The sequence below is a fragment of the Trachypithecus francoisi genome, unplaced genomic scaffold (genome assembly GCF_009764315.1).
Source record: "Trachypithecus francoisi isolate TF-2019V2 unplaced genomic scaffold, Tfra_2.0 Contig01474, whole genome shotgun sequence".
NCBI lineage: Eukaryota > Metazoa > Chordata > Mammalia > Primates > Cercopithecidae > Trachypithecus > Trachypithecus francoisi.
In genome coordinates this window covers 20,473,773-20,485,892 of record NW_022681435.1, presented here as the reverse complement: position 1 = coordinate 20,485,892, position 12,120 = coordinate 20,473,773, and the positions used below count along the sequence as shown (strand labels likewise).

General features: G+C 43.4%; 1 protein-coding gene across 3 annotated transcripts in view; it reads left to right on the top strand.

The window, feature by feature from the left end:
- Positions 1–7,132, top strand: part of LOC117062319 (cytochrome b5) — a 39,795-nt gene extending 32,663 nt beyond the window's left edge. The window contains exons 4-6 of one of the 3 annotated variants that reach the window (XR_004428308.1): positions 3,823–3,846; positions 4,908–4,942; positions 6,763–7,132. Coding sequence is in view for 2 of the 3 variants with exons in the window: in XM_033175755.1 (XP_033031646.1) it covers positions 6,763–6,924 (162 nt within the window). In the remaining variant the exon portion in view is untranslated. The remainder of the gene's footprint in view (positions 1–3,822; positions 3,847–4,907; positions 4,943–6,762) is intronic. The other 2 variants (XM_033175762.1, XM_033175755.1) reach the window with 2 other exon arrangements.
- The last annotated feature ends 4,988 nt before the right edge of the window (positions 7,133–12,120 follow it).

Here is a 12,120-nt window from a genome sequence, read left to right as displayed (position 1 = left end):
TCTTTTTTTTTTTTTTTTTTTGAGGCAGAGTCTCCCTCTGTCGCCCAGGCTGGAGTGCAGTGGCCGGATCTCAGCTCACTGCAAGCTCCGCCTCCCGAATTTACGCCATTCTCCTGCCTCAGCCTCCTGAGTAGCTGGGACTACAGGCGCCTGCCACCTCGTCCGGCTAGTTTTTGTATTTTTAGTAGAGACGGGGTTTCACCGTGTTAGCCAGGATGGTCTCGATCTTCTGACCTCGTGATCCGCCCGTCTCGGCCTCCCAAAGTGCTGGGATTACAGGCTTGAGCCACCGCGCCCGGCCCAACTCTGAAGTCTTTTAAGGGAAGAATGTATATTTTTTTATCATGCGTTCAGCATGGTAATCATTTTGGTGTAAGTCATTTAGCTATAGCAAAACAAAGGTTTAAGATTCATTAGATGAACTTAGATGGCCGCAGGGCCAGCCGCTTCCCTAACCATAAAGATGACAAGCAGAAAACACTTGTAGGTGTAAGACTATACCCATGTCTCCTGGCATTACTGCTTTCAGTTTGAAGGACAAAGCCTTTCCTTCTTTATTTGCTTTTAGAACACATGTATTACAACCTATACTGTTGAATTAGTTGCCCGTTACTATTTATTGTTCTTATTTTCTATTTTAAAGTGGCCATTACTTTGATACTGAGAATATTTTGGAAACAGAGCAAGTTTATGGGGTCAATTCCGGGGCTTTAGCTTTTAGCATCAAAGAAAGCTCCCCTGACAGCACTGAGTGACAGCTCTTTGTGTTAAGACACGGCTTACTTCATTCCAGCATTAGCAGTTGATATTTGATCGGCTTGTTAGGTGTGGAAGGTCTCACTGAAGTTTGAAAATCACACTAACTTTTTTTTTTTTTTGAGGCGGAGTCTCGCTCTGTCGGCCGGGCTGGAGTGCAGTGGCCGGATCTCAGCTCACTGCAAGCTCCGCCTCCCGGGTTTACGCCATTCTCCTGCCTCAGCCTCCCGAGTAGCTGGGACTACAGGCGCCCGCCACCTCGCCCGGCTAGTTTTTGTATTTTTAGTAGAGACGGGGTTTCACCGTGTTAGCCAGGATGGTCTCGATCTCCTGACCTCGTGATCCACCCGTCTCGGCCTCCAAAGTGCTGGGATTACAGGCTTGAGCCACCGCGCCCGGCCACTAACTTTTTAAAGTAGATTTTTGTTTGTTTGCTTGCTTGCTTGTTTTTTTTTGTTTGTTTGTTTTTTGTTTTTTGTTTTGAGACGGAGTTTCACTCTTTTCGCCCAGGCTGGAGTGCAATGGTGTGATCTCAGCTCACCGCAACCTCCGCCTCCTGGGTTCAAGCGATTCTCCTGCCTCAGCCTCTCAAGTAGCTGGGATTACAGGCGTGCACCACCATGCCTGGCTAATTTTTGTATTTTTAGTAGAGACGGGTTTCTCCATGTTGGTTTGGCTGGTCTTGAACTCCCGACCTCAGGTGATCCACCCGCCTCGGCCTCCCAAAGTGCTGGGATTACAGGTGTGAGCCACTGCGCCCGGCTGCTTGCTTATTTTTGAGACGGAGTTTTGCTCTTGTCACCCAGGCTGGAGTGCAATGGCGTGATCTCGGCTCACTGCAACCTCCACCTGCTGGGTTCAAGCAATTCTCCTGCCTCAGTCTTCCAAGTAGCTGGAATTATAGACGCCTGCCACCATGCCTAGCTAATTTTTTATATTTTTAGTAGAGATGGGGTTTCACCATGTTGGCCAGGCTGGTCTTGAACTCCTGACCTCAGGCATTCACCCACTTCAGCCTCCCAAAGTGCTGGGATTACAGGTGTGAGCCATGACACCCAGCCTAAAGTAGACGTTTTAATCTCTTCAGAGATGTTTACGGATTAACTAACTTCCGAATATTTTTTTTTAAACAATTCTTCTTTATTGTGACTTTGCTTCAGTGAGAGCAGAACTGGAAGAATGTGGGACAAGAGCTTGCTGGCCTTTTTGAGAGGCCATAAGCAGATGAAATGAAAGGAAATACATGAGCACTTTTCTGGATTTATCTTTCTTGTGCTTTTGGTTTAGCAGAAGTAAAGAGTGTCCTTAGGTATTTCTTTTGTCATGTGTCTGTATAACCCATCCACCTATCTCCGAGAGGTTGAAGAATGTACACTGTGGTCTGAATTTTTGAAATGTTGTCTGCTTAAAATATCTAGTTGAATAGTGAAATAAAATGCAGTAAAGATTATTAGCTTGAACTTGCCCTAAGGAAAGCATCGTGTTAAGTTACCAGATTAAGATGTTTGTAGACTTAGAAAGCATGCATTTTAATCGAACATAAATGTTTCTATCACATTTGCTTACATAGAGAATATTAGTCGTAGCAATACCCTTTCTTGGTTATAGTTTTTAAGGCATTCTGATAGAAATTGTTTGGTCCTCACAGTATCTCCATGTTAGACCTGCCAAGGGAGGTGAGTACATTGCAGTTGGGAAGTGTTAAGCACCCGACTCACAGACATGCTCCAGAACCATCCAGCACCCATCTCAGGCTGGTCAGTTGCAGTCCCTTAAGCTTCTTCTCTAGGTTCTGGGCTTGCCGGTGTTAGACATCAAATCACTCTGTCAGTATCTGAAGAGAGAGGCTTCCAACTAAAGAGTGGGTTATGTTAGATGAACTTATAAATGAGATGACTGTGATGCACAAAAGCTTGTTGGGCTTTGCATGCTTTTCATAATTTATGGAGCTTATAATTTACACGGATTCACATGACTTTCGTAAGTCATTATCCATGACATACTTGTTTTATTTTTTTGAGACGGGATCTCACTCTGTTGCCCAGGCTGGAGTGCAGTGGCATGGATCTCGACTCACTGCAACATCCACCTCCCAGGGTCAAGCAATCCTCCCACCTCAGCCTCCCGAGTAGCTGGACCATAGACACAGCACTGTGCCCAGCTAATTTTTGTATTTGGGTTTCACCATGTTGCCCAGACTGGTGTTGAACTGCTGGACTCAAGCAACCCACCAGTCTCGACCTCCCAAAGTGCTGGGATTACAGGCATGAGCCGCCACACCCAGATCTGACACACTGATTTGATTGTTAACCTCTTTTTACTGAAGTTGAACCCTCAAAGTCATGGAGTGAACGGGTGGCAGAGCCAATCATAAAAACCAACGTCTTTCTCCTTGTTCATTGCTGACATACTTTGATAGTCACATCCCTAAACCCAAGTGAGGCCCTCAGAACATTGACCACTAAAGACCAATTACTTTTTCATCAAAGTGCGAAGTGGTAATTCAAACTTCCTCCAACTGTCAAGCATCCTGGGCTACAGAGCCAAGAAGATAATCAACAATCAAAAGGTGATAGGATTATTTCAGGTTCCCCTCTTTAGAATTCGTGGCTGTTGCTGGTGTTGCTGGTGCGAGAGTAGTGTTTTAACCTTAGCGCTCACCCATGGTAACCACGAAGGCAGCAGGAGGGCAGGTGGGAGGTTCCAGAGTTGTCAGCAGTTGGTGAAATGCCTGTGCTCATTTTAACAGTGCCATGGATGTTTGTGTTTGCCTTCCATTGGTTGTTTCAAGCTTAACTTTCTAGTTTGACAATCATATTTTACCTTCAGTGATTCTTTTGTTTCGGAACTGATTGTGTCCTCTAATAGCTAACTAACATTTTTGTATATTTTGATTATTTCTAGCAATCTTTGTTAATTTTATTCATATATACAAAATTTGGAAAATCCTCTTGCCGTAGTTATGAATACGTTTTATAGATGCTAAGATTTTAAAATTGCTGGAATAGATAATACATTTGCAATTTTTTTTTAAATGACTTACCTTTTTTTCCCCTACTGTGTCAGGAACCTTAAAGGCAATGTTTCAAGGTCGGTGGGTCTCATAACTGCTTTGCTTGCGTTTCCCTGAAAGGCGTCTGTCTTTTCACGGGAGTTTCTCTAACGTGCTTTGCAGAGTGATGCTTTGCCTTACTGCAGGCCGCTGATTGTTTTGCTAATGCTTTTTTATCTGTGCTTTGGGAAACTGCAGATCTGAAGCTATCTTATTTATGGCAACTTCTGTTTGAGGCACTAATGCTTATATTGGTGTGGAACATCAAAAGAATGCTTCTTAACCCATTCTCAAGCCCCAAAAAGTTTATATTTCACTAGACCTTAGCTTTTCAGCTGTGTGGAGAAGTATGCGTTTTTCCAGAATCATTGTCCATTCACTTTAGTGCTACTCAAAAGAGCTGCTCCCAGAAAGCCCTGGAGGATAAAAACAGGGCTTTCTTATTTGGGGATTTGCTGTTAGGCTGACAGTGACCAGCTGGTGACAAGTGTGATGCCAGCAGAGCAGTCCTGTGAGGCTGGTTTGGTGTCCTGCTGGTACCGTCTGGTGAGAATTAAAGCAGCACCCCGGAAAAGTTGGCCTAGAGTGTAGAATTTAAAATGGCCGTTCTTTTTGGTTCACATGTATTTAATGTAATATAGGTACACTTTTTTTACATCCGTCAGATTTGAATAAAATAACTGATTTTTTTTATTGAACATTGTGTTGTTCATGCTTTTGAAGAATTAAACTGCTTTTTCTAAAGGTGACATGGGATTATGTGTATGTGAACATGAATGTCTCTTTTCAGTTTCTGCATTAAAGTATTTAGATGCCTAGCGTGTGCAAGATATTTTATGTAGCATACTGATTTTGAATGTTTTTAAATTATTGAGGTTATGTCCTTAAGTAAATATAGATGATGATTAAAATATTTTATTCTGGAAAAAAACAAAGTTAGGCATTTTAGTGAAAAGAAGTTTATAATTTTCCTTTTTGACATCTTCTGAAGAATGCATTTCATAAAATATTGTGTTCTTATTTTCAGACAGGATTTGAGTCAATGGAATAAGTTCAGCATTCCCTTGAACTTACTTTACTTTTTCCTCTCGTGTTTCAGGAAACTCTTATCACTACTGTTGATTCTAGTTCCAGGTATGTGGGAGCTTTCTTTTAAAGCAGTGGTGGATGGGAAGGCTCATGGGTCCAGGTTGGATGAGGTGCGTCCCCCACCTGCTGGGTTCCTGGGCCTCACACTGTGCTGTCTCTGCAATTTTCCACTGAAGGCCAGACTGTTCAGAGCGCTCAGCCCCAAGCTTTCAGGCAGGGGACAGTGAACACCGTCCACAGCCACGTGATCTTGCCACGTGATCTCACTGGCTGGCTGCATCCACCCCAAGGAACAAACAGAACAATTGCATTTCCTTTTCCCCCAGGGCAGCATCTTAGGCGGCCAGTCCCACAGCACCTCCCTGGCTCATCCAGGCAGACATTCCATTTGCTTCCTTTCAATCCGTCTGTTTCTTAAACTCTAGTGATTACATTTCCCTAAGCACGGGTCAGTTTTCCTTTGTCATTTTTGTTAGCTTTAAAGTTGAAGCCGGTAATCTGCGTGTAGCATGACTCAATTGTTCTAGGCACCAGATTTGTTTATGAGAGTCCAAGTGCATATTCACATTTTTGGCAGCTCTACCATATTGACTTCCGCAGTAGCCCCTTTTTGGGACCCAAGCTCAAAACCACACATTTGTATTTCATCCTGTCAAATTTAACTGCCTCAGTCTGTTGGTGTTTTGGAATATTCCCTGCCCGCAGGCAGTATTTCACCCTACTCTTCATTAACAAGCCAGTTTCTTTCTAAAGTGAAATTGAAAAACCCCACCAAATCCCACTAAGACAAAAGTTATGCTTGTAATTCTTATGAAAGTGACACTTGTAATCCTTATGAAACGGCTGTACTTACAATCCCTATGAAACACATATGTAGACCTAGTCTGTTTCTGAAGCCTACACATTAATTTCCATTTTCTAAGAAATCAAGTCAAAGATCGAAATCTAAAGATTCAAATCTAATTTAAAGATTCAGTTAGAAATTATAGCTCATCCCTCCTTTGTCTCTGATTTGATTTGTAATCTGTAAAATTTACAGATCGAACTTCTATGCATCAGGACTGTAAATTAGGCGTTTTTTTGGTGGGGGCGTGAATGTACACCTGTGGACCACACACAAAGTAGTTTGGCCATTCCGTTTCTTAACCCTTTAAATCCACTTCAGCACAGGTTGCAAAGATTCGATTTTCCAAACCTAAGCTTAAAGCTGTGGTGTTAATGGCAGCCTTAATAATCACAGGGCCCATACTCTTCAACTTTACAGCTGGTGGGGCATTCGTTTTTTGGTTTGTTTATTTTTGTTGGTTTATTTTTGTTGGTTTATTTTTGTTAGTTTGTTTTTGAGACAGAGTCTTGCTCTATAGCCCAGGCTGGAATGCAATGGGGCCATCTCGGCTCACTGCAACCTCTGCCTCCCAGGTTCAAACGATTCTCCTGCCCCAGCCTCCTCCCCAGTAGCTGAGATTACAAATTAGCTACTGCCACCACACCCAGCTAATTTTTATATTGTTTGGTAGAGGGTTTTACCATGTTGGCCAGGCTAGTCCCGAACTCCTGACCTCAAGTGATCTGTCCTCCTTGGCCTCCCAAAGTGCTGGGATTACAGGCATGAGCCACCGCTCCCGGCCAAGTGGGGCATGAGTTTTCTCATAAAGCCAGTAGGGCAGAGTGATTCCTACCCTACATATAGCAGGGCATGCATTACACTCATGTCACTTTTAGCAAATCCAGGTTGCCTTCTCAGCAAAATTGGTTACAGAGTTAAGAAAAACATGCCCTGGTAATTTTCTGTTAGAAAAGGCAAAGATGTTGAGTTCACCACAGTGCACATGATGTCAGCATCTTTGCTTTTTGTGTCTTTCTAGTTGGTGGACCAACTGGGTGATCCCTGCCATCTCTGCACTGGCCGTTGCCTTCATGTATCGCCTATACATGGCCGAAGACTGAATACCTCCTCAGAAGCCAGCACAGGAAAAGCCTGCTTTGGACACAGGAGAAAAGAAGCCATTGCTAACTACTTCAACTGACAGAAACCTTCACTTGAAAACAATGATTTTAATATATCTCTTTCTCTTCCTTCTGACATTAGACACAAAACAAAAAGAACCGTCCTTTCGGCGCTCACATTTTTCGAGTGTGCCTTTTTATTCATCTACTTTATTTTGATGTTTCCTTAATATGTAATTTACTTATTGTAAGCATGATCTTTTAAAAATATATCTGGCTTTTAAAGTATGCACCGTGTTTGCCTGTTTGGTGTATAATTGTCTTTAATGTTTAGAATCTGATTATTTGGAGGAATCCTTCAATGTGTTACTCTTTCAGATCCAGGGAGGCCATAGGACTTGAGTGGGGGAAATAGGTTTGAGTGTCTCCTTTCACATCGTCACATCTCATTGAGTAACCATGTATTGTATGCTTCTGATGTAGTTTCTGTTTTCAAGGAAATTAAGAAAGGCCAGAAATTATAGTTTAAGGATTTCTAATAATTGTTCTACTTGAAATAGATCTTAAAAAGAAAGTAGTGGCCGGGCATCGTGGCTCACACCTGTTGTCCCAGCACTTTGGGAGGCCAAGATGGGTAGATCACTTGAGGTCAGGAGTTCAAGACCAGCCTGACCAACATGGTGAAACCCTGTCTCTACTAAAAATACAAAATTAGCAGGGCACGGTGGTGCATGCCTGTGATCCCAGCTACTTGGGAGGCTGAGGCAGGAGAATTGCTTGAACCCAGGAGGCTGAGGTTACAGTGAGCCGACATCACACCATTGCACTCCAGCAGGGCAACAAGAGCAAAACTCCGTCTCAAAAAAAAAAAAGGAAAAGAGAAAGTAGCCTACAGGCCTATGAAAGAGACTTCTTATCTTCACTGACTGAAAAACATCAGCAACTTAAAAACGCATGAACCAGGAGTGGGCATAAACGCATGAGCCAGGGGCGGGCATCACAAGTGTCCGTTCTCTCAGCTTCCAGGTATCATTGCAAAGACATTCTCGGTGTCATAGGTTCTAAAATCTTAAGAATTCCTCATTCAGAGGGGAGAGTTGTTTATAAACTCTTCTAAGGAAAGGCTGGTTTTCTAATTTATAAGGAGATTATGGGACATTCGAATCTGATCTTTGAAGAAATTTAGCAGCTCGTGTTGAGCTCTGAAGAGTTCTGATGTGGCTCTGTCTCCTCCTTGGGGCTCTAAGGGGCTGATTCAGTCATTTTACTTCCCATTTATTATTCTCTTCCTTATGTGTTACTCTTTTAAATGTGGAAACTGGAAAGCTGAGTTTGTTAGACCCCAGTACTTGTGTCGTTGGCTGTGACTGCGTTTGCACTGGCGTGAGCTGGGAAACCACAAGCTTCTTCAGAAGTGACTGCACGCAGTGGAGAGGAATTGTGTTGTTCTTATAGAGTACAACCTTTATAATCAAATAGCATGCACCGCCTTTGCCTTCTTCAGTCACTCAAGGTTGACAAGCAGTTTCTATTTCAAAATAAATTACAGCACTTGTTAAGGGACCTGTGTAAATATTTCAATATTTTTGGTTGTGATTTTTAGCTATAAAGCTTCACATCTTAGTACTTTTTAAAACATTGCTCCTAAATCAACCAGGGGGTGAGTCGAAGTGGGTCTGTCATACCTTAGATGATGTTAAAGGGTTAACTTATAAATCATTTTTAAGATGTTGACTAATAGTATCTGTTTATCGTTAAGAAGCATAACAGTTGAACTTTGACATTTTTATCAGTGACTCAGCAATTTGCTGCCGTGGCTGGCAATTTTTCTTCATGTGTTTTGGGAACAACATGTGGAGTAAAGGAGACAGTTTACTTCCTATTTTTCATATTTACAGTTTGTGCAGCCCAGAATCTCAAGGAAAGATATTTGACATTTTTTTCTCTGTTGCTTTCCCTTCAGAGAGATGAGCGACTTCAGAGGCTGCCCTTCTCTTCATCTGCTGGTTGTGAAAGGAAAACATCTTGGGCCTCCAAAATCACTAAGGAAAACTCAAGCTGGAAACTGCTTAGGGCCAAGCTGCCTCCCGTTCTACTCAGTCACCCCTCTGCTCACTGAGATAGAGGCATATCTGATTGCTTCCTTTGGAAAGGCTAATCAGAAACTCAGAAGAATGCAACCCTTTCTGTCTCACCTGTCGGTGACCTGGAAGTGCCCTCCCACTTTGAGTCTTCCTGTCTTTGCTTCAAGATGTCCCGCCTTTCCAGACAGAACCAGTGTACTTCTTACATATATTGATTGATGTCTCATGTCTCCCTAAAATGCGTAAAACCAAGCTGTGCCCAGACCACCTTGGAGACATGTCGTTAGGACCTCCTGATGCTTTGTCACGGGCATGTCCTCAACCTTGGCAAAGTAAACTTTTATTTATTTATTTATTTATTTTTTTGAGACGGACTCTTGCTCTGTCACCAGGCTGGAGTGCAGTGGCGCGATCTTGGCTCACTGCAACCTCCGACTCCCGGGTTCAAGTGATTCTCCTGCCCCAGCCTCCCGAGTAGCTGAGACTACAGGCGTGTGCCACCACGCCTGGCTAATTTTTTTTTTTTATTTTTAGTAGAGATGGGGTTTTACCATGTTAGCCAGGCTGGTCTCGAGCTCCTGACCTCAGGCAATCCACCCACCTCAGGCTGGAATGACAGGCGTGAGCCACTGCTTCCGGCCTATTCCTTGACTTTCTTAATAAAGTTGTTTTTACTTTGCACTGCGGACTCACCCTGAATTCTTTCATGCGCGAGACCCAAGAACCCTCTCCTGGGGTCTAGATTGGGACCCCCTTCCTGTAACACCTGACTGTGTTGGGTGCACATGCGTCGACTGCTCACCTCCTGGGTTTGAGTCGATTAGGGCTCTGGTTGGAAGAGGTATCTCCCTTCCTCTGGAGGTGTCTAGACGAAGGCAAGTGGAAGTTCTGGAAGCAGATTATCCTTTGCAGTGTAGCCTTTCTAAGGGGTGTGCAGACACAGATGGTGTCAGGGAACCAGTTTCCAGATCGTCAGCTTCTACCTAGATTGTGCAAGTTTCCTTAGGCTGCTGTAACCAAGCATACCACAGCTGCGTGGCTTAGAACAACAGAAATTTGTTCTCATGATTTAGGGGCCAGACGTTGTACATGAAGGTTTCAGCCAGGCCACTTGCCCTCCGACACTCTGGGTGGAAGCCTTCCTCACCTCTTCCAGCTGCCACTGGTGGCCGGCAGTCCTCACCTGGCGGTCCTCATCTCACAGTCCTCACCTGGTGGTCCTCAGTGTGGTCCTCACCTGGCAGTCCCCACCTCGTAGTCCTCATCTGGCAGTCCTCACCTCACGGTCCTTGGCTTGCAGCTGCATTGCCCAGGGCTCTGCCTCTATTGTCACTGACGTTTTTCTCCGCTTGTGTCTCTGTCATCAGGACACATTGGATTACCTACCCCAGCATGACCTCATCTTAACTGATGACATTTTCATGATCCTGTTTCCAAATAGTCACACTCTGAGGTGCTGGGGTTAGGACTTCAACATAGGTTTTTGGGGGACACAGGTCAGCCCATAGCACATTCTTTTCTAAAAGTGACCTGATGTTCATGCCGGTGCTTCTTCATTTACTCTCTTTCAACTTAATTCCTCTTCTCCCACTTTTCAGGAAAGAAGCGATCTTAGCTCAGGCCACTCCAACAATATGCCTTGGACTGGGTGGCTTAAAAAGCAAACATTTGTTTCTCACAGTTCTAGAGGCTGGACGTCCAAGATCAAGGTGCCAGCAGATTCGGCGTACTCACATGGTAGGGAGAGGAAGCAAGCTGTCTCGGGACTCTTATGATGACACGATACTACCCCACCTCCTCGTACCCACACATTAGGGGGCAGGGATTCCGTATGGGAATTTGGAGGGAGACATTTCATCTGTGACAGAGACCTATTTCTCACCCATCCTGAATTTCACTATTGAATGCTAAAACTACTGTCAAATGTGGTACATGGTGGGGTCTGTGAGTCTCTGTAATCAAGACACTTCTTTAATCAAGGTACCCCACCCCAAGTCAGGCTTTGTGCTTTCCTTGTCTGGCATGTGCTCTGCTGACGGTGAATCACAGAATAGGAACAGGGCGATTCAGCCTTCTGGAGGGGGGTTGCAGTTCAGATGGACAGTCAGCAGCAGGGGTGATGACATTGCATTGAGCTGTATCTGTTTTACCATGCCTTTACTGTCTTCGATGAAGGCCTCCCTCCCTCAGGAGTGCCCTGGGAGACTGGTCAGACAAAATATGAAATCATCTTGTGATATGGGTCCACAGAAAATCAAAACCAAGTTTTTAATTTCACTGGTATGTGAACATTTCTATTATAGACAATATGATTGGGAGGCAAAAGACTGTCATAACTATTTTTCATTAAGATAAAACTAGGGAGAAGAAATAGATCTATGAGGTCAAGGAGAAAAAGGAACAATGTACAATTTCTGCTAAGAAAGAGTGTTTCGGCACCTTTTACAAAAGGGTAATGATGGCAAATTGCATTGATATTTAAATTCCACTTAGCAAATTTTAAAGAGTGATATTTCATCTTTATTTTAAAATGTCAGTCTTTCAAATGTTGCATAACAATGCCCTTTGTGAATATTTAAACTCATGATGAAATATTTTAAAGGGCAACTGAAGGTGTTTTTCAACATTCTTGGAAGGGTGATTTAAGTAGAACAAGTGAAGAGCAGTGCCCTGCGGCAGGAGCTGGTTCTCACTCACTGTCTCTCCCCAGCACCACCTCACGCACCTGTCCCCACATCCTTTCTCCATGACTTGGCCACACTGTGAAATCAAAACATAACTTTCAAGCATTGATAGTGTATGTTGAGTGAGGTTATGCACTACATGCTTAATTTTGACATCAGGCTGCCTGAATGTTTTTCTTGCAAAATATTTTTAAAATTGCTTTTTATTTGTAGTTAGCTCAACAGTCCAAGGCCTCAGCACATAGCCTGGCTCACAGAAACATTCGAGGTTTTGAGCTGAAACTAAATGGTGAATTGTTTTAATATTTTCCATGGCTTAGAGGTCTTTGATTTGATTTTTTTAAGACCCTCTACTCCTAACTGTAAGTTGGAATCACTAAATCTGAGTCTTGTTTTAAAACAAAGGTAAGGCATCTTTGATACTATAAAGCAGGGACAAAATGCAAAACACCTTCTCTTTCAGGAAGACATCTGTTGTACTGAAATCTGAAGTCACTCTCGAGCAGAA